This window comes from Lissotriton vulgaris, chromosome 8 (genome assembly GCF_964263255.1).
Source record: "Lissotriton vulgaris chromosome 8, aLisVul1.2, whole genome shotgun sequence".
Classification (NCBI taxonomy): Eukaryota; Metazoa; Chordata; class Amphibia; order Caudata; family Salamandridae; genus Lissotriton; species Lissotriton vulgaris.
Genome location: NC_141696.1, coordinates 1,564,611,562 through 1,564,637,680, shown reverse-complemented (window position 1 = coordinate 1,564,637,680; position 26,119 = coordinate 1,564,611,562). Strand labels below are relative to the sequence as shown.

Below are 26,119 nucleotides of genomic sequence, written 5' to 3'. Positions count from 1 at the left end.
TCATTACAGATATGAAAGTAGTGGATCAGCTGCCCCTTCTGTTTTTCTCCCTCCTCCTTGACCGCTTCCTTGCACTGAGTATTAACTTCCCAACCTTCTTGTGTGTCTCCTTTCTGGCAGGTTCCGGGTGAAGCAACCTCCTCCCGGCACCGGGCTGCGGGTGATCTACAAGCCTGGGCCTGTGAGTAATCACTTTGCCATTCACTCCACATGTGGTATCAGAGAATGTAGGAACTGCCACATAGTAATCATTCATAGACAATGTGTAATAATTTGTAACACCAACACTTCCACCTTACACACCCATTGTTTAAACGGTTGCTTCTCAAATGGCATGCTGAGCCACGTTCTCTCATATCCAGAATTAAGTCTGTGTTCTATTGTTAATGACGTGCCCTCATGAGGGCACCACTGGCTCAGCTCTATAGTAGCTGCAACCAGTCCCCATTCTTGAAACCCCAGGATACCGTTGTGCCAGTGTGATTCAAGCCTCTTACCTTCCCACCCATGCTTCGCCTTTACATCCCATGCTTGCACTCTTCACTCTTTTTGTGACCATTTTCATTACCACTAAATCAACCTCCACCAGCCATTTGTTGATTACATCCGCTTGTCCCCTAATGTACCACCCACTGACTGTAACACACACTGAACGTACCACCCACTGAGCATTCTACCCACTGAATGTACCACTCACCGAATGTACCACCCACTGAACGTACCACCACCCACTGAATGTACCAACCACCGAGCATACCACCCACTGAATGTTCCACCCACTGAACGTATCGCCCACCGAACGTACCACCCACTGAGCGTACCACCCACTGAATGTACCACCCACTGAACGTACCATCTACTGAAAGTACCACCCACTGAACGTACCACCCACTGACCTTACCATCTACTGAACGTACCACCCGCTGAACGTACCATCTACTGAATGTACCACCCGCTGAACATACCGCCCACTGAACATTCCACCCACTGAACGTACCACCCACTGAACGTACCATCTACTGAACGTACCACCCACTGAACGTAGCACCCACTGAACGTACCACCCACTGAATGTAGCACCCACTAAACGTACCACCCACTGAACGTACCACCCACTGAATGTACCACCCACTGAACGTACCATCTACTGAAAGTACCACCCACTGAACGTACCACCCACTGACCTTACCATCTACTGAACGTACCACCCGCTGAACGTACCATCTACTGAATGTACCACCCGCTGAACATACCGCCCACTGAACATTCCACCCACTGAACGTACCACCCACTGAACGTACCATCTACTGAACGTACCACCCACTGAACGTAGCACCCACTGAACGTACCACCCACTGAATGTAGCACCCACTAAACGTACCACCCACTGAATATACACACCCACTGAATGTACCACCCACTGAACATACCATCCACTGAACGTACAATCCGCTGAACGTACAATTCACTGAACGTACCACCTACTGAATGTACCACCCACTGAAAGTACCACTTACTGAACGATGAGGTCTGTTATCTTTCCTCGCGAGCTAAAGCCCTTCTTAGTTTTGTGTGACTTTAACTTTAATGTGAAGCAATAACCACTGAAGCCCATTTACATCCCTGCACTATTAGCTCCGAGGTCCCTCACCGGATCTTTCCAGAGCTCTTTTCCTATATTGTCAAACTCCCCTCATCCCACCTGACTTGCTATACCAGATTGTCTCACTAGTATTTATCTGGAGATATTCTCCATACCATAGGTGGGTTCTATTCCCTAATCTCCCAGGGTGCCGCCCTGTCTTCTTTCAAATGTACATTTATTTACTTGTCACAAGTTAGCTCCTGAGTTTGTCCTAAAGTCACCCAGCCTTCCTGCGGAAGTGTCTGGCAGTGCCTGACTCCAGCTGGAGTTATGTTGGGATCTGGAGTGACACCTCAAACATCAGGCACAGGGCTCCACCCTCTGAGAGGAGACCAAAGGCTGCTGAGACCGGCCAGCAGATTACAACTCTAGGATGCTGTGAAGCTGCTGGTCTTGTCTCAAGTCAACAGCCTGTGGCAGCTCGACAAGCGTTGCCTGCATTAACTGCATTTAAACTGATGGCTGTATGTGTTTAAATTATTAACTTGATCATGCAGCCAACATGCCCCACGGCCTCAAACTTGTTAGGATATATCCTGAAAGGATGATTGTCACTCATGACCACCGCCTTTCCCCATTTCTTGCACATTAGAGCTGCATGTATAGATTCAATCTAACTACCAGTCCCATTTGCAGCTTATCTCCTCACTCTTTAGCTGCCTCATCCCAGGTGGATTCAGGGGTATCTTGCAGGCTGTCCTCCTACCTTGTACGTACGTCTCTTCTCAGTACCATCCCAGCTTTCTTACATACTATCAGGCAGGGTTCTTGGTCAAGCCATTAGGAACCCATTTTCTAACCTCCCACATCCGTTCTCCAGTCTCTGAAACTCTCTTGTTGACTACCTGTGCTGGACCCCACAGGGCAGGTTTGTTCTGTTGTCTTCTACGGTCCACCTGCCCGCTAATTAAAACCTTCTCCTACAATCTGACACCTCCATCAGGCTCTGATCCTGGTCACCCCAACATCCCAACTTCAGGTGTCCGTCCACCCCAGGCATGAGGTCTGACTTCTGTCCCGCAGATGTAACACTGGGGACCTTTCTAACCATCTCGACAGTTGCTGCAGGGAGCCTCAGATTGCACCATAGTATTTAACAAAGCTCCTCCTGATTTGCTTTGTCTCCAGGTACCTCAGATTGCACCATAGTATTTAACAAAGCTCCTCCTGGTTTGCTTCGTCTTCTAGGAGCCTCAGATTGAACCATGGTATTTAACAAAGCTCCTCCTGGTTTGCTTTGTCTTCCAGGAGCCTCAGATTGCACCGTAGTATTTAACAAAGCTCCTCCTGGTTTGCTTTGTCTCCAGGTACCTCAGATTGCACCATAGTATTTAACAAAGCTTCTCCTGGTTTGCTTTGTCTCCAGGTACCTCAGATTGCACCATAGTATTTAACAAAGCTCCTCCTGGTTTGCTTTGTCTCCAGGTACCTCAGATTGCACCATAGTATTTAACAAAGCTCCTCCTGGTTTGCTTTGTCTCCAGGAACCTCAGATTGCACCATAGTATTTAACAAAGCTCCTCCTGGTTTGCTTTGTCTTCCAGGAGCCTCAGATTGCACCATAGTATTTAACAAAGCTCCTCCTGGTTTGCTGTGTCTTCCAGGAGCCTCAGATTGCACCATAGTATTTAACAAAGCTCCTCCTGGTTAGCTTTGTCTTCCAGGAGCCTCAGATTGCACCAGAGTATTTAACAAAGCTCCTCCTGGTTTGCTTCGTCTTCTAGGAGCCTCAGATTGCACCATAGTATTTAACAAAGCTCCTCCTGGTTTGCTTTGTCTCCAGGAACCTCAGATTGCACCATAGTATTTAACAAAGCTCCTCCTGGTTTGCTTTGTCTTCCAGGAGCCTCAGATTGCACCATAGTATTTAACAAAGCTCCTCCTGGTTTGCTTTGTCTTCCAGGAGCCTCAGATTGCACTATAGTATTTAACAAAGCTCCTCCTGGTTTGCTTTGTCTCCAGGAACCTCAGATTGCACCATAGTATTTAACAAAGCTCCTCCTGGTTTGCTTTGTCTTCCAGGAGCCTCAGATCGCACCATAGTATTTAACAAAGCTCCTCCTGGTTTGCTTCGTCTTCTAGGAGCCTCAGATTGCACCATAGTATTTAACAAAGCTTCTCCTGGTTTGCTTTGTCTCCAGGTACCTCAGATTGCACCATAGTATTTAACAAAGCTCCTCCTGGTTTGCTTTGTCTCCAGGTACCTCAGATTGCACCATAGTATTTAACAAAGCTCCTCCTGGTTTGCTTTGTCTCCAGGAACCTCAGATTGCACCATAGTATTTAACAAAGCTCCTCCTGGTTTGCTTTGTCTTCCAGGAGCCTCAGATTGCACTATAGTATTTAACAAAGCTCCTCCTGGTTTGCTTTGTCTTCCAGGAGCCTCAGATTGCACCATAGTATTTAACAAAGCTCCTCCTGGTTTGCTTCGTCTTCTAGGAGCCTCAGATTGCACCATAGTATTTAACAAAGCTCCTCCTGGTTTGCTTTGTCTCCAGGAACCTCAGATTGCACCATAGTATTTAACAAAGCTCCTCCTGGTTTGCTTTGTCTTCCAGGAGCCTCAGATTGCACCATAGTATTTAACAAAGCTCCTCCTGGTTTGCTTTGTCTTCCAGGAGCCTCAGATTGCACCATGGTCTCCTCCTGGTTTGCTTTGTCTCCAGGTACCTCAGATTGCACCATAGTATTTAACAAAGCTCCTCCTGGTTTGCTTTGTCTCCAGGTACCTCAGATTGCACCATAGTATTTAACAAAGCTTCTCCTGGTTTGCTTTGTCTCCAGGTACCTCAGATTGCACCATAGTATTTAACAAAGCTCCTCCTGGTTTGCTTTGTCTCCAGGTACCTCAGATTGCACCATAGTATTTAACAAAGCTCCTCCTGGTTTGCTTTGTCTCCAGGTACCTCAGATTGCACCATAGTATTTAACAAAGCTCCTCCTGGTTTGCTTCGTCTTCCAGGAGCCTCAGATTGCACCATAGTATTTAACAAAGCTCCTCCTGGTTTGCTTCGTCTTCTAGGAGCCTCAGATTGCACCATGGTATTTAACAAAGCTCCTCCTGGTTTGCTTTGTCTTCCAGGAGCCTCAGATTGCACCGTAGTATTTAACAAAGCTCCTCCTGGTTTGCTTTGTCTTCCAGGAGCCTCAGATTGCACCATAGTATTTAACAAAGCTCCTCCTGGTTTGCTTTGTCTCCAGGAACCTCAGATTGCACCATAGTATTTAACAAAGCTCCTCCTGGTTTGCTTTGTCTTCCAGGAGCCTCAGATTGCACCATAGTATTTAACAAAGCTCCTCCTGGTTTGCTGTGTCTTCCAGGAGCCTCAGATTGCACCATAGTATTTAACAAAGCTCCTCCTGGTTAGCTTTGTCTTCCAGGAGCCTCAGATTGCACCAGAGTATTTAACAAAGCTCCTCCTGGTTTGCTTCGTCTTCTAGGAGCCTCAGATTGCACCATAGTATTTAACAAAGCTCCTCCTGGTTTGCTTTGTCTCCAGGAACCTCAGATTGCACCATAGTATTTAACAAAGCTCCTCCTGGTTTGCTTTGTCTTCCAGGAGCCTCAGATTGCACCATAGTATTTAACAAAGCTCCTCCTGGTTTGCTTTGTCTTCCAGGAGCCTCAGATTGCACTATAGTATTTAACAAAGCTCCTCCTGGTTTGCTTTGTCTCCAGGAACCTCAGATTGCACCATAGTATTTAACAAAGCTCCTCCTGGTTTGCTTTGTCTTCCAGGAGCCTCAGATCGCACCATAGTATTTAACAAAGCTCCTCCTGGTTTGCTTCGTCTTCTAGGAGCCTCAGATTGCACCATAGTATTTAACAAAGCTTCTCCTGGTTTGCTTTGTCTCCAGGTACCTCAGATTGCACCATAGTATTTAACAAAGCTCCTCCTGGTTTGCTTTGTCTCCAGGTACCTCAGATTGCACCATAGTATTTAACAAAGCTCCTCCTGGTTTGCTTTGTCTCCAGGAACCTCAGATTGCACCATAGTATTTAACAAAGCTCCTCCTGGTTTGCTTTGTCTTCCAGGAGCCTCAGATTGCACTATAGTATTTAACAAAGCTCCTCCTGGTTTGCTTTGTCTTCCAGGAGCCTCAGATTGCACCATAGTATTTAACAAAGCTCCTCCTGGTTTGCTTCGTCTTCTAGGAGCCTCAGATTGCACCATAGTATTTAACAAAGCTCCTCCTGGTTTGCTTTGTCTCCAGGAACCTCAGATTGCACCATAGTATTTAACAAAGCTCCTCCTGGTTTGCTTTGTCTTCCAGGAGCCTCAGATTGCACCATAGTATTTAACAAAGCTCCTCCTGGTTTGCTTTGTCTTCCAGGAGCCTCAGATTGCACTATAGCATTTAACAAAGCTCCTCCTGGTTTAATTTGTCTCCAGGAACCTCAGATTGCACCATAGTATTTAACAAAGCTCCTCCTGGTTTGCTTTGTCTTCCAGGAGCCTCAGATTGCACCAAGGTATTTAACAAAGCTCCTCCTGGTTTGCTTTGTCTTCCAGGAGCCTCAGATCGCACCATAGTATTTAACAAAGCTCCTCCTGGTTTGCTTTGTCTTCCAGGAGGCTCAGATTGCACCATAGTATTTACCAAAGCTCCTCCTGGTTTGCTTTGTCTTCCAGGAGCCTCAGATTGCACCATAGTATTTAACAAAGCTTCTCCTGGTTTGCTTTGTCTTCCAGGAGCCTCAGATTGCACCATGGTCTCCTCCTGGTTTGCTTTGTCTCCAGGTACCTCAGATTGCACCATAGTATTTAACAAAGCTCCTCCTGGTTTGCTTTGTCTCCAGGTACCTCAGATTGCACCATAGTATTTAACAAAGCTTCTCCTGGTTTGCTTTGTCTCCAGGTACCTCAGATTGCACCATAGTATTTAACAAAGCTCCTCCTGGTTTGCTATGTCTCCAGGTACCTCAGATTGCACCATAGTATTTAACAAAGCTCCTCCTGGTTTGCTTTGTCTCCAGGTACCTCAGATTGCACCATAGTATTTAACAAAGCTCCTCCTGGTTTGCTTTGTCTCCAGGTACCTCAGATTGCATCATAGTATTTAACAAAGCTCCTCCTGGTTTGCTTTGTCTCCAGGTACCTTAGATTGCACCATAGTATTTAACAAAGCTTCTCCTGGTTTGCTTTGTCTCCAGGTACCTCAGATTGCACCATAGTATTTAACAAAGCTCCTCCTGGTTTGCTTTGTCTCCAGGTACCTCAGATTGCACCATAGTATTTAACAAAGCTCCTCCTGGTTTGCTTTGTCTCCAGGTACCTCAGATTGCACCATAGTATTTAACAAAGCTCCTCCTGGTTTGCTTTGTCTCCAGGTACCTCAGATTGCACCATAGTATTTAACAAAGCTCCTCCTGGTTTGCTTTGTCTCCAGGTACCTCAGATTGCACCATAGTATTTAACAAAGCTCCTCCTGGTTTGCTTTGTCTCCAGGAACCTCAGATTGCACCATAGTATTTAACAAAGCTCCTCCTGGTTTGCTTTGTCTTCCAGGAGCCTCAGATTGCACTATAGTATTTAACAAAGCTCCTCCTGGTTTGCTTTGTCTTCCAGGAGCCTCAGATTGCACCATAGTATTTAACAAAGCTCCTCCTGGTTTGCTTCGTCTTCTAGGAGCCTCAGATTGCACCATAGTATTTAACAAAGCTCCTCCTGGTTTGCTTTGTCTCCAGGAACCTCAGATTGCACCATAGTATTTAACAAAGCTCCTCCTGGTTTGCTTTGTCTTCCAGGAGCCTCAGATTGCACCATAGTATTTACCAAAGCTCCTCCTGGTTTGCTTTGTCTTCCAGGAGCCTCAGATTGCACTATAGTATTTAACAAAGCTCCTCCTGGTTTGCTTTGTCTCCAGGAACCTCAGATTGCACCATAGTATTTAACAAAGCTCCTCCTGGTTTGCTTTGTCTTCCAGGAGCCTCAGATTGCACCATAGTATTTAACAAAGCTCCTCCTGGTTTGCTTTGTCTTCCAGGAGCCTCAGATCGCACCATAGTATTTAACAAAGCTCCTCCTGGTTAGCTTTGTCTTCCAGGAGGCTCAGATCTCACCATAGTATTTAACAAAGCTTCTCCTGGTTTGCTTTGTCTTCCAGGAGCCTCAGATTGCACCATGGTCTCCTCCTGGTTTGCTTTGTCTCCAGGTACCTCAGATTGCACCATAGTATTTAACAAAGCTCCTCCTGGTTTGCTTTGTCTCCAGGTACCTCAGATTGCACCATAGTATTTAACAAAGCTTCTCCTGGTTTGCTTTGTCTCCAGGTACCTCAGATTGCACCATAGTATTTAACAAAGCTCCTCCTGGTTTGCTTTGTCTCCAGGTACCTCAGATTGCACCATAGTATTTAACAAAGCTCCTCCTGGTTTGCTTTGTCTCCAGGTACCTCAGATTGCACTATAGTATTTAACAAAGCTCCTCCTGGTTTGCTTTGTCTCCAGGTACCTCAGATTGCACCATAGTATTTAACAAAGCTTCTCCTGGTTTGCTTTGTCTCCAGGTACCTCAGATTGCACCATAGTATTTAACAAAGCTCCTCCTGGTTTGCTTTGTCTCCAGGTACCTCAGATTGCACCATAGTATTTAACAAAGCTCCTCCTGGTTTGCTTTGTCTCCAGGTACCTCAGATTGCACCATAGTATTTAACAAAGCTCCTCCTGGTTTGCTTTGTCTCCAGGTACCTCAGATTGCACCATAGTATTTAACAAAGCTCCTCCTGGTTTGCTTCGTCTTCCAGGAGCCTCAGATTGCACCATAGTATTTAACAAAGCTCCTCCTGGTTTGCTTCGTCTTCTAGGAGCCTCAGATTGCACCATGGTATTTAACAAAGCTCCTCCTGGTTTGCTTTGTCTTCCAGGAGCCTCAGATTGCACCGTAGTATTTAACAAAGCTCCTCCTGGTTTGCTTTGTCTTCCAGGAGCCTCAGATTGCACCATAGTATTTAACAAAGCTCCTCCTGGTTTGCTTTGTCTCCAGGAACCTCAGATTGCACCATAGTATTTAACAAAGCTCCTCCTGGTTTGCTTTGTCTTCCAGGAGCCTCAGATTGCACCATAGTATTTAACAAAGCTCCTCCTGGTTTGCTGTGTCTTCCAGGAGCCTCAGATTGCACCATAGTATTTAACAAAGCTCCTCCTGGTTAGCTTTGTCTTCCAGGAGACTCAGATTGCACCAGAGTATTTAACAAAGCTCCTCCTGGTTTGCTTCGTCTTCTAGGAGCCTCAGATTGCACCATAGTATTTAACAAAGCTCCTCCTGGTTTGCTTTGTCTCCAGGAACCTCAGATTGCACCATAGTATTTAACAAAGCTCCTCCTGGTTTGCTTTGTCTTTCAGGAGCCTCAGATTGCACCATAGTATTTAACAAAGCTCCTCCTGGTTTGCTTTGTCTTCCAGGAGCCTCAGATTGCACTATAGTATTTAACAAAGCTCCTCCTTGTTTGCTTTGTCTCCAGGAACCTCAGATTGCACCATAGTATTTAACAAAGCTCCTCCTGGTTTGCTTTGTCTTCCAGGAGCCTCAGATCGCACCATAGTATTTAACAAAGCTCCTCCTGGTTTGCTTCGTCTTCTAGGAGCCTCAGATTGCACCATAGTATTTAACAAAGCTTCTCCTGGTTTGCTTTGTCTCCAGGTACCTCAGATTGCACCATAGTATTTAACAAAGCTCCTCCTGGTTTGCTTTGTCTCCAGGTACCTCAGATTGCACCATAGTATTTAACAAAGCTCCTCCTGGTTTGCTTTGTCTCCAGGAACCTCAGATTGCACCATAGTATTTAACAAAGCTCCTCCTGGTTTGCTTTGTCTTCCAGGAGCCTCAGATTGCACTATAGTATTTAACAAAGCTCCTCCTGGTTTGCTTTGTCTTCCAGGAGCCTCAGATTGCACCATAGTATTTAACAAAGCTCCTCCTGGTTTGCTTCGTCTTCTAGGAGCCTCAGATTGCACCATAGTATTTAACAAAGCTCCTCCTGGTGTGCTTTGTCTCCAGGAACCTCAGATTCCACCATAGTATTTAACAAAGCTCCTCCTGGTTTGCTTTGTCTTCCAGGAGCCTCAGATTGCACCATAGTATTTAACAAAGCTCCTCCTGGTTTGCTTTGTCTTCCAGGAGCCTCAGATTGCACTATAGTATTTAACAAAGCTCCTCCTGGTTTACTTTGTCTCCAGGAACCTCAGATTGCACCATAGTATTTAACAAAGCTCCTCCTGGTTTGCTTTGTCTTCCAGGAGCCTCAGATTGCACCAAGGTATTTAACAAAGCTCCTCCTGGTTTGCTTTGTCTTCCAGGAGCCTCAGATCGCACCATAGTATTTAACAAAGCTCCTCCTGGTTTGCTTTGTCTTCCAGGAGGCTCAGATTGCACCATAGTATTTACCAAAGCTCCTCCTGGTTTGCTTTGTCTTCCAGGAGCCTCAGATTGCACCATAGTATTTAACAAAGCTTCTCCTGGTTTGCTTTGTCTTCCAGGAGCCTCAGATTGCACCATGGTCTCCTCCTGGTTTGCTTTGTCTCCAGGTACCTCAGATTGCACCATAGTATTTAACAAAGCTCCTCCTGGTTTGCTTTGTCTCCAGGTACCTCAGATTGCACCATAGTATTTAACAAAGCTTCTCCTGGTTTGCTTTGTCTCCAGGTACCTCAGATTGCACCATAGTATTTAACAAAGCTCCTCCTGGTTTGCTATGTCTCCAGGTACCTCAGATTGCACCATAGTATTTAACAAAGCTCCTCCTGGTTTGCTTTGTCTCCAGGTACCTCAGATTGCACCATAGTATTTAACAAAGCTCCTCCTGGTTTGCTTTGTCTCCAGGTACCTCAGATTGCATCATAGTATTTAACAAAGCTCCTCCTGGTTTGCTTTGTCTCCAGGTACCTCAGATTGCACCATAGTATTTAACAAAGCTTCTCCTGGTTTGCTTTGTCTCCAGGTACCTCAGATTGCACCATAGTATTTAACAAAGCTCCTCCTGGTTTGCTTTGTCTCCAGGTACCTCAGATTGCACCATAGTATTTAACAAAGCTCCTCCTGGTTTGCTTTGTCTCCAGGTACCTCAGATTGCACCATAGTATTTAACAAAGCTCCTCCTGGTTTGCTTTGTCTCCAGGTACCTCAGATTGCACCATAGTATTTAACAAAGCTTCTCCTGGTTTGCTTTGTCTTCCAGGAGCCTCAGATTGCACCATAGTATTTAACAAAGTTCCTTCTGGTCCTGCTTCGTCTTCTAGGTGGCCCCAGGGATGAAGGTGGAGCTGGAGATTGAACTCTTTGCAGTTGCTGTCGGGCTGGAAGGTCCAGAGGGGACTGGAGCCGTGTCTCACGACATCGAGATCCACGCGGAGACGGAGACGCTCTTCCTACCCGTCACTGCAAATATCCTTTGCCGGCATTCGTCATTCCTTATAAGTTGATATATCTCAGTCTGATTGTTGCCATGCTCTGTGCAGTCTGTCTTTTTTTTTATATATTTTTATTACAATTTTTAAATAAACCATTGTACATGCCCAACCAAAAGTAAGAAAGGCAGATGAGTGCGGCCGGGCCAGTAGTCACCAAACTTATGTACAAGTCATCATGGATAGGAAAACCAAGAGAAAAAGGTCACACAGAGCATCAAGTGACAGCTGATGCAGCAGCTTTCTGTGTTACCCCGGTCCAGGAACTGATATCAATAACATGATCCCGGGTAAAGCTATAGCAGACCTCTGCCACACTCAACCCCCAGACACACAGCCAACAAGAAACTCCGGCTCACTCAGCAGGACCCTCCCCTACCCGGGCCTCTGCAGCAGGGGCAGGAGACAAGGGCGCTGCCCCCACCTCTGGTGAGGGCACCACAGAATCTACCACTGCGGGCAAGAACCACCCTTGAGCATCCAGTGCAAGGCGTCAGTATCACATCCAGGAAGGTAGGAAGAGGTACCTACAGACTCCCCTGGCCGCCTCTCTCTCGCAATCTGCCCATCTAGCCACCTCCTTCCCCCACTTATCCAGATCGGGGTCAATGGCAGATTTCCAGCTCATCGTCAGTCGCTGACGGGCAATTACAAGATCCAAGTCCGCAAACCTATCAGTCCTCTTCTGGGCCGCATCCCAGGCATGGAGATGCAGTAAACACAACTGCGGGAGCTGACAAAGTGTCTGTCGTAGCCCGACAAGTAACTTGCAGTACAGTGGATACCATATGGAAGAATCCCACCTGAGGCAGACAACAGCGGGGACACACCGACAAAGCCCCAGGAAACATAGTGTGGAGACGCCGAGGGGTGAGATACACCTTGTGCAAGAAGTAGAACCGAATAAGTTTAAATCTACCATTTCGGGGCACTTTGGAGATAAACTCCAGGATTTTCTTTCAGGCAGAGTCGCTGAGCACAGGTCCCAGCTCTGCAGCCCAGAGTCGGCGTAGTAGCTACAGGTCCATCTGAGCCACCTTCAACAGGGCTCAATAGAGCAGCATAACCACCCAAGCCATCCCTGTGATGAGGAACAAATAGCGGAGGTACTCATGCTCCGGAGGCCCAGCAGAACCCCCCTCCACCAGGCATGGATCCTGCCATCAGGGCCCGCGCAACAGGAAGTGTCTCACCAGATTGTCATACATCTCCTTCAGTTCCAGAAAAGAGCAAGCTTCACCCCCACAAAGAAGTCACCCGGTATGGTGAGTCCCACCTTGGACCACATGCCCAGACCGACCCAGAACCACAGGTGCTACCAACACCGAGCAGACATCAAGGGGCGCTCGCAAGTGTATGGAGCCCTGTTATATGTTCTCTGCAAAGACCACACGCAACATGTACATGAACCAGGACATTCACAACATGCACCACTGAGACAGGCGTAGGTCACAGCAGTATTCGATTTAGAAATTCTCTGGAAGCTGTCTGATGCTCATGATGACTCACTGCATCTCAATGGACCAACCGCCACTCTACCATCCACTATAACTGAGTGCCCAAATAATAAAGTTCAAATCTGTTGCAGCCATTCCACTCTCACATAGCAGTAATCACAATTTTTTCAGGGCCACCCTACGTCTCAACCACCCCAATATAGCATGACAATATTGCTATCCAGCTCCCAAAAATAATCCCTAATAAACTTGACTATCTCGCCAACTTCAGCAAGTCAAAGGAACTCTTCTGCATCATCCAGGAATTCACCAAACCTCCCAGTGAAGCCACATACGTCACACCATCCCAGGACTTCTGCAACAAGCTCAGCTCCTACTTCCATCTGAAAATCAAGGTCATCGAGTTGCCCTCGATGACAACTTCAGTGAACAGACTCCAGAAACCACTCCTTCCTCCAGCAGTGATAGCCACCCTACCATCCCCACATAGACCCCGGTCACCACTGACGATACCGTTCCGACCATGAAGAGCACTCACTCAGGAACCCCCATGGACCCCTGCCCACCACACATCTTCCACAGAACCGCAGCCGCCATAACACCTGAGCGACGACGCACCATCAACACCACCTTCGAATTCGGCACAATCCCCGACTGTAAATGTGCAGAAGTCAAGCCCCTCCTCAAGTAACCCTCTGCAGACCTGATGGACCTGAAAAACTACAGACCCATCTTTCTCCTTCCCTTCGTGGGCAAAGTCACTGAAAAGATCATCAAGGCCCAGCTGACAAACTTCATCGAGGAGAACGCCATCCTCAACACTTCCCAATCCAGATTCAGCAGCAACCACAGCACCAAGATCACCCTCCTTGCTGCCAAGGAAGACATCCGCACGCTCTTTGACCAAGGCCACACTGCGGCCTTCATCCTACTAGACTTCTCCGCAGCCTTCAAAACCGTCACCCACTGCATCCTCACAGCCAGACCCCACGATGCCGGCATATAGGGAACCGCCCTTGACTTGCTCTGCTCCTTCCTCCCCTGCAGAACCCAAAGGATCAGACTCCCGCCCCCTTTCTCTCCAAATCCACAGAGATCAACGGTGGAGTACCCCAAGGATAATCGCTCAGTCCCACGCTCTTCCACATCTACATGGCCACCCTCGCCGCCATCGTCAGATAGCATGGACTCAGCATAGTATCCAAGCCGACGACACCCAGCTCATCCTCTCCCTCATGAAGGAACCTGACGCCACCAGACTCAACTTCCAGGAAGGAATGAAAGATGTTGCATCCTGGATGAGCAGCAGCTGTCTGAAGCTCAACTCGGAAAAAAAGAAGTCCTTGTCCTCGGACTCACTCCCTCAGCTTGGGACAACACCTGGTGACCGACCGCCCATGGCAACCCCCCCAACCCCACGGACCACGCCCAGAACCTCAGCATTATACTCGACTCCTCCCTCACCATGATCCGCCGGAACAATGCCCTCACCTCCACCTTCTTCAACACCCTCCGCTTCCTTTGGAAGACCTTCAAATTGATCCCTCCGAATCGAGAAAGACCTTCACCCACGCACTCATAACAAGCAGACTGAACTATGGAAATGCCCTCTATGCTGGAATCAACAAATCCCTGCTTCCCAAACTCCAGACCATCCAGAACACCATGGCAACACTCCTACTTGGCATCCCACGGCATAAACACATCACCAAAACCTATGAGCCCTCCCCTGGTTGCCCGTCGATAAGAGAGTGACTTTCAAGCTACTCACTCACGCCTACAAATCCCTCCACAATACCGGACACAAATACTTCAACAAAAGCGTCACCTTTCACGTACCCAAGAGAACCCTCCGGTCCGCCGACCTAACCCTTGCAGAAACCCCACGCATCGGCAGAACCAGAGCGGGTGGAAGAGCTTTCCCCTACATCGCAGCTAAGGCCTGGAACGAGCTCATTTTCAACATCAGGCGCTCCTCCACTATGCGCACCTTAAGGACGAGCCTCAAGACCTGGCTCTTCGGCTGACTCGGAGCTGTACCCCCCACCCCCGGCGTCTTGAGACCCTCACGGGTGAGTAGCGTGCTTCACAATTCCCTGATTGATTGATCAGCGCTGTAGCAGGAGGCAGCCATCTTGCAGCATGCGCTCACGCGACTCACTTCATAAACAGTTGTATGTATTTATACTCTAGAAAAATATAAATGTACTTTCTTCACAAGTCAGTTCCAGTAATGAACAGGCTTCAGTGCAGAGCATTGTATGGGCAGTCTCAACGTAGAGCTTCACCGACTCTGGACTCTGTGCGAGGGACATCCAGGGCCCTTACTACCATGGCGCTCTCCTAAGCCAGTACTTTGAATTCTCAGTACCTCTGCACCGCCTGTAGAGGACGCTGTCTATATCTGTGTGTGTGTGTGACTCCGTGAGAAGCATCTCTAACAGAAGAGATCCAGGGCCCTTACTCACACAGCGCTCTCCTAAACCAGTACTGTGAATTCTCAGTACCCCTGCACCGCCTGTAGAGGGCGCTGTCTATATCTCTGTGTGTGTGTGTGTGTGTATGACTCCGTGAGAAGGATCTCAAACAGAAGAGATCCAGGGACCTTACTCACACAGCGCTCTCCTAAGCCAGTACTGTGAATTCTCAGTACCCCTGCACCGCCTGTAGAGGGCGCTGTCTATATCTCTGTGTGTGTGTGTGTGTGTGTGTGTGTGTGGGTGTGTGTGTGTGTGTGTGTGTGTGTGTGTCTGGGTGTGTGTGTGTGTGACTCCGTGAGAACAGAAGAGATCCAGGGCCCTTACTACTACGGCGCTCTCCTAAGCCAGTGCTGTCCATTCTCAGTACCCCTGCACCGCCTGTAGAGGGCGCTGTCTATATCTGTGTGTGTGTGTGTGTGTGTGTGTGTGTGACTCCGTGAGAAGCATCTCTAACAGAAGAGATCCAGGGCCCTTACTCACACAGCGCTCTCCTAAGCCAGTACTGTGAATTCTCAGTACCCCTGCACCGCCTGTAGAGGGCGCTGTCTATATCTGTGTGTGTGTGTGTATGACTCCGTGAGAAGACACAGCGCTCTCTTAAGCCAGTACTGTGAATTCTGGTACAATACGCTGTAGCTTTCTCTATTTGTTTTTCCCTTGTTTCACTTGCGCTGGTAATATCTTTCATGAGCACATAGGGACAGATTTACAAGCCCCTATGCCACATTTGGGCTGCCGTTGCGTCACTTTTGTGACGCAGTGGCGGCGTAAAGCCAGCGCCATGCTGCGGGGAGATGTGTCACGTTATAAAGCCCTGCTCCACATGTGGGCGTTCCGGAGCATGGGTGTGGGCGTTCCGGCGCAGGTTCGCCTCCTAAAAGTGGCTGAGTGAAATCTACAAGATTTCACTCAGTCACTTTTACAACCATGCGCCTACATGAAGCAGGCGTAAGGATTGACGCAGCATGTTAGGCATAGGGGCCCCCCGAGCAGTGCTGAAGTTGTGTCAAACTTGCGACACAACTCCAGCACTGCGTTAACTATCCGCCACGCATCTGTCGATTCTTGGGCCATGGTGCACCGCTGCGCATTCAAGGTGGCACAAGAGGTGTCTGCCGTGACGCACAATAACTGGCGCATCCCTGCTGATATGCAGGGGTGCGCCAGATATTGTAAATCTGCCCCATAGTCTTCACATTTTCCCCTGGAACACAACCTCGAAAGCACCGTTGAGGCTGCCACACGATTTATGAAATTTATTTATTTATTTATTTAGTGTGTTTTGTATAGCGCGCAGCTACCCCAACGGGGTGTCCCGGCGCTTCTGTATGTATACTGGGTCTCATTCAGGGGAATTTAACAGAAGGGAAATGCTTTCAGTGCCTTGCGAAAGGGCAGCTCCTCTTGAATCATCCGGATGGAGTTGGGGAGTTTGTTCCATTGAGAGGAGGTGCATACCTGGAAGGTTTTTCCCCCAGAGTGTACTTTTTTAGGTCTCGCACCTGCGAACCGGATCGCGAAAGCGATCCGTCGCTGCGAGACTTATTGTGATCATTTCAGTTTTCAAGGACTCAAGGGGAACAGACAAGAGACAAGAGATGTGAACGCGCAGATCTTCGACTTGGATTAGGTCGCGCGCGTCAACTGTGAAGAGCATGTCAGTTTCAGTTTTACACGAGCAGTTCTAGATTTTGTTACTTTGTTGCAGTTTTAAAGGCTGGTTTGTGAAGAACATGTCAGTTTCAGTTTTCCCTTGCCAACTGTGTGCAAACAGCTTCTGCATACAATTTTTTTAATGGATTTTTTTAATATAATGTGCGTGTTTTAATACAAGTGTGTTGAAAAGTGGGTGTTTTCGATAATTAGTCCGTAAAAAAGTGTTTGTGTTTAACTACAATAATAATGTTTGTGTTTTCAATACAATGAGCATGTTAGGAAGTGTTTGTGCTGTACAGTGGAGTGCTGCGTTGTAGAGTGCAGCGCTGTATAGTGGGGTGGTGTGTTGTAGAGTGGACTAGTGTGCTTTGTGGAGTAGTGCATTGTAGAGTGGAGCGCTGCGCTGTAGAGTGGAGCGCTGCGCTGTAGAGTGGAGCGCTGCGCTGTAGAGTGGAGCGCTGCGCTGTAGAGTGGAGCGCTGCGCTGTAGAGTGGAGCGCTATACTGGGAAGTTCTGCGCTGTAGAGTGGAGCGTTATACTGGGAAGTTCTGCGCTGTAGAGTGGAGCGTTATACTGGGAAGTTCTGCGCTGTAGAGTGGAGCGTTATACTGGGAAGTTCTGCGCTGTAGAGTGGAGCGTTATACTGGGAAGTTCTGCGCTGTAGAGTGGAGCGTTATACTGGGAAGTTCTGCGCTGAAGAGTGGAGTGTTATACTGGGAAGTTCTGCGCTGTAGAGTTGAGTGTTGTGTAGCGTTGTAGAGTGGAGCACTGCGCTGTAGAATGGAGCACTGCGCTGTAGAATGGAGCACTGCGCTGTAGAATGGAGCACTGCAATGTAGAGTGGAGCAGTTCGCTGTAGAGTGGAGCACTGTACTGTAGAGTGGAGTGCTGCATTGTATAGTGCTGCGCTGTAGAGTGGAGTGCTGGGCTATGAATTGCTACACTGTAGACTGGGGTGCTGCGTTTTGTAATGCTGCGCTGTAGAGTGGAGCGTTGCGCTGTAGAGTGAATGCTGCACTGTAGAGTGAATGCTGCGCTGGAGTGGAGCGCTGCGCTGTAGAGTGAATGCTGCACTGTAGAGTGAATGCTGCGCTGTAGAGTGGAGCGCTGCGCTGTACAGCAGAATGCTGCGTTGTGTAGTGTTGCGCTGTAGAGTGGAGCGCTGCGCTGTAGAGTGGTGCGCTGCTCTGTAGAGTGGAGCGTTGCGCTGTAGAGTGGAGTGCTATACTGGGAAGTTCTGCGCTGTAGAGTGGACTGCTGCATTGTAGAGTGGAGCGCTGTAGAGTGGAGCGCTGCGCTGTAGAGTGGAGCGCTGCGCTGTAGAGTGGAGCGCTGCGCTGTAGAGTGGAGCGCTGCGCTGTAGAGTGGAGCGCTGCGCTGTAGAGTGGAGCGCTGCGCTGTAGAGCAGAATGCTGCGTTGTGTAGTGTTGCGCTGTAGAGTGGAGCGCTGCGCTGTAGAGTGGAGCGCTGCGCTGTAGAGTGGAGCATTGCGCTGTAGCACTCTGCACTCAGCAACAATCTGCACTTTGTGTTCAGAGGCAATTTGCACCTTGCATTCAGTAACAATCTGCTGGCTGCGCCATGAAACCGCTGGGTATAAGCGCGCTCAATAAATGTTTTTAAATTCAAATTCAAGTCTGCGCTTAACAACAATATGCACTGTGCATTTAACATTGTACACTTAATAGCGATCTGCACCCTGCACTCATTAACAATTTGCACTTTGCACTCAGAAACAATCTGCGCCCTGCACTTAGCAGCAAACTGCTCTCTGCACTTAACAATAGGCACTCTGCACTTAACAACAATGTGCATTTTGCATTCAATACCAGTCTGCAGTTTACACTACTATGTACTTTGCCCTTAACAATACATATCGCTCTATTACATACAACTCAACAGCAGACATCCACTACAACATATACCATTCTATTACAGCATACACCATACTACAAGCTAATCCTTGAGACAATAAAAAAGCTTTCTAAAACAACAATACGTTTGTTAAGGCACATATAGCTTCAATGAAGGGCAAATGATTAAACAATTGTAAGGCATACAGCTATTTACAGCGAGATGGCACTTCCCTGTTGTTGCAAAATATGTTTTTGCTTAGACATTTAGTTTCGTTCTTAGCCGTGCTTACACGTTCAGTTTAATTTTCAGTCATGCATGGACAGCTGGCTTCAATTTGGACACACGAAACTGTTTCAAACGACAACATTTGCCCATTTAGATGCTATATATTCGTAGAAACTTTCTTATAACATAAAAGCCATTTTAGCACAAACAAAGCGTTTTTAAACTGCGTACATGTAACTCGGACATTATTAATTTTTCTTTAAAAGGACTTAGAACATTAGGTGTGTTTTAAATAGCCTTTTAAAATAACTACAATTCTTCTGAACAAAAAATGTTAAGTTATCATTCTCTTTATGTGTTGCAGTTTACGCTTTCACGACTGCAAAATACATAAAGAAACACAAAATAAAAGCTCAAACAACTGAAAGGTATATTAACAATTCCATCCTATTCATTAAGTACTTTTGCAATCTCACTTAAACAAAATAACTTCACATTCTCATTATTATTCTGTATTGCAGTCTATGACCACGCAGTTTTTAAATCACAAACAGTCTTACAAACCAACTAATGCTCAAATTAATATGCCATATTGTTAGAAAAGTACAATTCATTTACACGTTATTAATACTTATTACGTATACACTGTTCTATAACTAATCTACATTGCACATTCCTTTACAGTGTGCGCGCATCTTACTACAGCATGCGCCCTCACAGCGTGCACCTCTAGACAGTGTGCACCACTTTATAGTGCAAATTTCCTACAATGCCCACCCCTCTACAATGCGCACCTTACTACAATACTTATTCCTCTACAGCGTACATCCTGTTACAGTGCACAGCCTTGTTAAATGACGCTAATATTGCCACTCAAAGGGTCACACACAAGCACACAGTAAATGCAGACACAAAAAGCACACAATAAATCCATACGTGTCCAGAAGTGTGGCGCATAAGCAAGCTGGAGACAATTTGTAAAATATGAAGTCCAGGTGCTCAAATGTTTTTGGGAGGCCACACCCACTTTCCTCAGCTCCACCCACTTCCTCCACTGGCTCCACCCACTTCCTATATTGCCTCCACCAACATCCTCAACTGGTACTGCTGAAGTCAGATGTAGTGCCCGATCTGAATTTCAGCAAGGGAGCCTTCCTCCAAATAAGGTTTTGATAGGAGGTTCTCTTACCCTGTAAAAACGTTGAAAAACAATAAATCAAAAGTCCATTTAAAGCTCAATTTTGGAATAAAATGGCTAAAATGACTAATGCATTGAATAGGAACATGTGAAATATTCCAGTGCTCTATGTGCCAATTTAGGGAAAGGGCAATACTGGGTTATGCCATTTTTAGGAGAGTCTCATTGTGTATCATGAGTTCAAAGATACAACTTTTACATATCACTAAAGTCAGACAATTTTGAAAAATCCCAACTTAACACCTAAGAACAAGAACAACCCATCTATGGCCAAAAGGCATGTCCACAATGCAAGGACCACAATGGAAGGACACAAGACACAATTTATTTACCAAATACTTTACATAAAACATCTTGGTCTGTGATGTTTGCCGAGTTGTGTGAATAAAGCAGAGACATGCAAACAAAGACAAACAAAAGGACAACTGTACATATGCATATACACAGATATATTAAATTTGTGGATAGTACAGGTGCAACGCAGAGTGCCAAAACATAACAATACAAAGGTGTTGCACATACTCAATGGCAAATACCGAGGACAGAAATTAAAATTAACCAGAGCAACTGAGACTTACAGAGAATCTAAATATGTCCCCTTTGCATACAAACACACAAAAACCTAAACCATTCCATACTGAGCATTACCCGTCCCCTACCCTCCCTGTCCCAAATACACACACACACAGAAACACACTCTATGCTAATGGCAGAGAGAACAAATTAGACATTAACATATGTAGAATATGCCAACAACCGTGTGGAGTACTATAGTAAAACACTGTACTTTGCTGACAAGAGAGTGCAGTGTCTCCCGCCTTTTGCTAGGTAGCACAAATAGTGGCTCAGCACTTCTTCCCTGAATTCTCTCTAATACAATCTATCTACATATCTACATAATCGTGGTGGGTGAGTGGATGTAGGTTGTAAGAGTGTTGATTGCGTAAAAATTGAAGAATTGATTTAAATGGAACTCTATAGTTCAATCTCTGGCAATATAAAGGTTCCATGCTGCTGAAGATAAGACAGCGCCCAGACATCTACTCCATCACCACACATTAGTCTACCAGGTCCATTTCATCGCAACAACATCAAGACACAATTTTTGTGAGTGTGTGTGTTGGCTAAAGATAGCCTTTTGCAACAATAGTAATGCTGGCACTCCTCATTTCCATGTCAAAATTGTATCTGACTTTAATATATTCCTTTCATTCCTCTGACAAGAGGGAAGCAAGTTAGCAGCAGTCAGTTGCTGTTAAAGAAATAACTGCTTGCTGCACTGGTGCTCTGCATTCCTGCCAGTGTAAGTAAGTGCTTAAATTAGGCAATAACTGGGTCAGAGATGCAGGTGGCTGACCCTGTAGTACTTAAATGTGCTTGTGGACACTTTCTAATGAGAGCTGTTAGAGGTGCCACACATCTTCTTATCTATGCTTTGGAATGCAACCCCATGACTTGCATTGCAAGTAGGGACATCTAACCATAAATGTGTCTTTGTTAAATTGACTTGTCTCATGTAAACCTGAGGCACTGCTGGCAATGTGTGTTGCCAAAAAAGAGAGCAAAAGAGAGAGCGAGAGATACAAGGGCTTGTTTTCAGTTGCCCTTCTATTGTTCTTCTGCTTCCTTACATGGGCTTAATAGGAGGGCATGGCCCAAATGCTGCCTGGATTAGATGCCTATTTGTTATCCTCTCATGTTGAGTGAGAGGAGTGCAGCCCAAAATTTGCCTCATCAAAGATGTTCCACACTTGCTACAGTATGAATGCTAGTGTGTGCCCTCACCTGTTTCTCTACAATCATCGCAGTGCTCACTGATCTCCTATGCAAGCTTCAGTACTAATGGTCACGAGCAAAGAAGGGGCAAGTGCTAATAGCTGATTACCTGTTTACGTACTATGACATGAGCTTCGAATGCGCAGCTATAACATGGTGGAGAAGTGTGAGAAGTGTGGCTCAATGGTTAGAGCGGCAGACCTTGATGCAGAACGCTGGCCAGGGACCAGGGTTCGATTCCCGCCTCGGCGGGATCGGGCTTAAATTCGTCTGACCGGATATTCTCACCTCAGTGCCGAATCTAAGCATGGGCCCCACGTTGCAACTCTGGGCAATAGCTTGCTTAGTCTCCACAACGGCCCCCGATGCACAAGGGATGCCTGGTTTCACCATGGGATGCCCAGAAGTGGACACCTCACAAGGAAAAGCCAGGAGGGGTTCCCTTGTGGTAGGAGTACAAGCGCCGGGATGCCTCCGGGTTACTGTTCGCGCTATACAAATACAACACATTTACATACATGATGATTTCTGCCTCTGAGGCACAAAGCTCCATTTTTCTTTTATACTCTAAACTTAACTACATCAGGCATGACTGTAATCAGGTGAGGCTTTCTACAAACTACATGAAACCAGTGCTAAATTTGAGGCAGTGGTTTCCAATGCTCAGCAATGGCACTTAATTCTCAACTCAGACACTAATGACAGTCCACCACATGGCAGAGCTGTCTGTCTAATTTTGAGAAAAGCAAAGCGACAGTGTTTAATATGTCAATATACATTGAAAATGAATACCTGCTGCCCAAGCCATCCTTATTGCTTTGGATGGCCAGCATTAGTCTAAATTATCACGCTTTTGGAGTAAGATGGTAAGTATTTGTGTTGGTATTTGTGTTGGTACTATCATTGGCATAGCTGGCAGGGGCAATTGGTGGTGCAGGCTGCAGTGGCCTCCTGAGATGGGCATTGGCACCTACATTTTTTCAAATTAAGCACTGCATGAAACATATTTTCCAGAAATATAAAAGAGGATCCCATTTGGAATTCTTATGGCAAAGCATAACATTGTCCTGAAATCTTTAACCAGGGTGCTTTAGTGCACAAAGAAAGTTTCTTTAAACACGTGTTCTTTCCTGCAGTTTTAGGTAACTCCTGATTAGTTTGAGTGGAACTATCTAAGCATTCAACCAGCTAGAATAATCCTGTATTTCTTAGATTGGCTTCATATCATCATATTAGACTGCCAAAAAAAGACAGGGTTGTGGCACAAAGGTGATATATTCTATGATACCATGCCAGTTTTTTTTCTGTTCTCCAGATACAAGCTATTGAGAGAACAAATAATAAATATCATGTTTTGCAGGCTCATGTTCGACCCCTTGGCTGATTTAATGAATGCAGAAATCAGTTTTAGGGTTTTATATCACATTACACAACATTGGTTATGGTAGAGTATTCATCACCAACGCCTTATAGTTTTGTTTGAATGTGCATGCCAGTTTTTCATTGCTTGCCCATAACAATGAGACTGTTGTCTAAAGATTGGTGCTTTCCCAATGACAGGCATGACCCACGTTTTGGAACCTTATGTTTACCTGCATGTTGTTGTGTTCCTGTACTTCGTATGTATACAGTTTATTTTTGTTAAATGGTTGTGTTTTTTTCTCATGCGCTGTTTATGCACGGTGCATTTTGTGTGATTTTCAAACAAACTCTGTAAGTGCTGTTAGTTTCTGTGCGCATGCTACTGTCTTGTTGTCCAAGTGTGTCTGAAATCTAACTTTTGAGTTGAAAATTGCTGTCAGCTGTGGTGGGCCCTACCATTAATAGTCTCAACTAGGCATAGAGCAGGCCCTCCAAAGTGGTGTTATAGACTGAGGAACTAGAGAATGTGACTAAATGTAATACGCATAGTTTACTCTCTATCGATCTATCTCTCTCTCTCGCTCTCTCTCTCTATATATATATATATATATATATATAAACTTATCTAAAAAACATGTCATGTAAAAATGTTTAATATAAAGTGACACTGCATCTTGCAGTTAGATTCATGATGCATCAACTACTTAACTTAAAATCTCCTTGAGATGATCTGTTCTGTACATATATATGTATAAACACAATCCTGCCCCTTTCATTCGATCCCACGAAGGTCACTAGCTTGTGACATATGTAAGGAATACAAACATAAAAATGAAATCCATATTGTTTAATATACTTTTATAAATTAGGAATTGATTGGCTGAGGGGGGAACTGTAAATGAACAATATGTGTAACTTTAGATGCATTTTTCTCTCAAGTCACTTGATATGCTTATGGGGCATTTACTCCCTGGGGTTGGAACTTGGAAGCCAGTTACTGACTTCACTCATCCCTTGCTATGCAAAGTGCACATCAACGACTCTTGCGCGCCTCCAGGGTCCACAGCACCGCAGATATTGAAGTATATGAAGGTCACCACACACTGTTACCTCTGCACAGAGCGGGGGCTCCGGTGCCTCGGGGACGTTCATCAGACAAACGTCCAAAGAGCCCCAGCAGCGAGAAAACATCACTGAAGCTGAATGTGAACACGCAAAGCTAGCAATGTTAGGATGGGAATGGAAATTAAGTAGAAGGTAAACTGACCATGATGCAGCCAAACATCTTCTGCAAACTAACTAAAGAGGCCATGCAGCAAACAGATGCAGTGGCCCAACGGGTCCGCCCCCCACAACAGGAATCCCCACTGAATGCACAAACAACCTGAGCCACGAGGCTTGGAAACAGCCAGATTCCGAAAGAGATGAAATGCACGGAAAAAAAGCATTTCATTTAAATTGAGAGCAGTAAAAGTAAATCACAGACAAAAAGGGATTAAAAGGCCAAGACCCTGCTGCCCTTCCAGCCTCCAGGTCGACTTGTGCTCCTGCACACAGTGCCCCGCCCGGGGCAGGTGGCATGAGTGCTGGGGACTCAGATTCTGTTCATGCCAAGTCTGTTTTACTGCCCCACGCCCACGGTGACCGTCACCACGCTAATAAAAGCAGCATTGGTTTTATACTTACTGGTTTACTGATGACACTGCCTTTATGAAGGGGCCTGCTGCTGGTGCTGCTTCGAGTTAGAATGAGAGTGCACGCCTCAACGTCCTGCTCTACTGGCGGTGACGCATGCGGTGCGTGTGCGCCGGACGTGAAGTTTAATTTTGAAAAAAAGGTTACGCAGAACATGAAACTGAAAGCAAATTTGCCGGGATAAAGATTCATTATCGGCTTTCTCAGCACAGTAACACTTGTATTCACCAGGAGACTCGGGCGACTGTAGCAGAGTTTGAATAACACTGCAGTGAGTGAGCCAATTATTTTTCAATTGTATGTATGATATGAGGTGTAGTGAGTTCAGTCCTGATGTTGATGTGAATGGGCAGTGGCAGTGTAGACCCGGCCCTGGTAAATAAGTGCCGGTGCTAAGCACCGGAAAGCACCGACACAAATTAAGCACTGGACAGAAGGGGGTGGGGATTGCACCCCTCAGTTTCGGCACTGGAGCGCCATTTTCATGCCTTATCCGAAAGTCCGACCAACGGTTCACCTGCTCTCCTCACAGCGCTTGTACCCGGGCGCGGGGTTGTCGTGGGCAAGGCAGCAGCCGCCCGAGTGGCGTGTGCTAGCGCCGCAAGGAGCCTGTTGGTGCGGGACCCCACGGTGCCACCCATCCCCGCGATCCCACACGGGTGCGGCGGTATCCACGGGGAGCAGGGGTCGTGAACCAGGCCCAGCTAACTGAGGCGATGTTGCTTGAAAGCGAAGTGCGTCACTGGGCCCAGGCGCGTGCCGGCGGGAGAGGAGCCGCGTGCGCACCGTCAGGGCCCCAGGAGCACGCCGGCGCCGTATCACGTGACGCAAGAGCCCCTTCCTGGAGACCGTTAAGAGCAGCCTAGTGCGCGAAGCAAGGGCCCAAGAACAGCCCCATCTTGGAGACTGTTGGTGTGGTGTCGTGGTCAGAATCTCGAGGCCCACGGCCCTTTACACTGTACCCCACAGTCTGGAGTTAGCAGGTGCCCCGCCGTTATTTTCGTACAGAATTAGTTTGTGAAACATCACCGATCATCTAATCTTGTTAGCGTTATCACTAATAGCTGTCGTTACATGACAACGTTTTAGAACAGGTGGGAGAGTACTGAAGAAAAACCGGAGGAATGTATTTTTCCCGTGGACTTATTTAAACAGAAGACATTTTAAGCGAGAGCTAGCTTCAAACAAGCATTTGCAATGCAATAGGTCTCGCAATTACTAGAGTTTGAGCTATTGGCTTTGTAAATGACAATGCCTTTTATTTACTTGTTGATTTTTAAAACAAATAAAAAGCATTGTTATTTACAATGCCAATAGCTTAAACTTACAAATGCGAGACCTATTGCATATGGTCAGGCTAAA

General features: G+C 46.5%; 1 protein-coding gene across 1 annotated transcript in view; it reads left to right on the top strand.

The window, feature by feature from the left end:
• The window catches only part of SPAG17 (sperm associated antigen 17), a 1,900,597-nt gene that overhangs the window by 1,860,736 nt on the left and 13,742 nt on the right, over positions 1–26,119 (top strand). The window contains exons 48-49 of the mRNA XM_086935838.1: positions 121–181; positions 10,884–11,028. Coding sequence (XP_086791964.1) covers positions 121–181; positions 10,884–11,028 — 206 coding nt within the window. The remainder of the gene's footprint in view (positions 1–120; positions 182–10,883; positions 11,029–26,119) is intronic.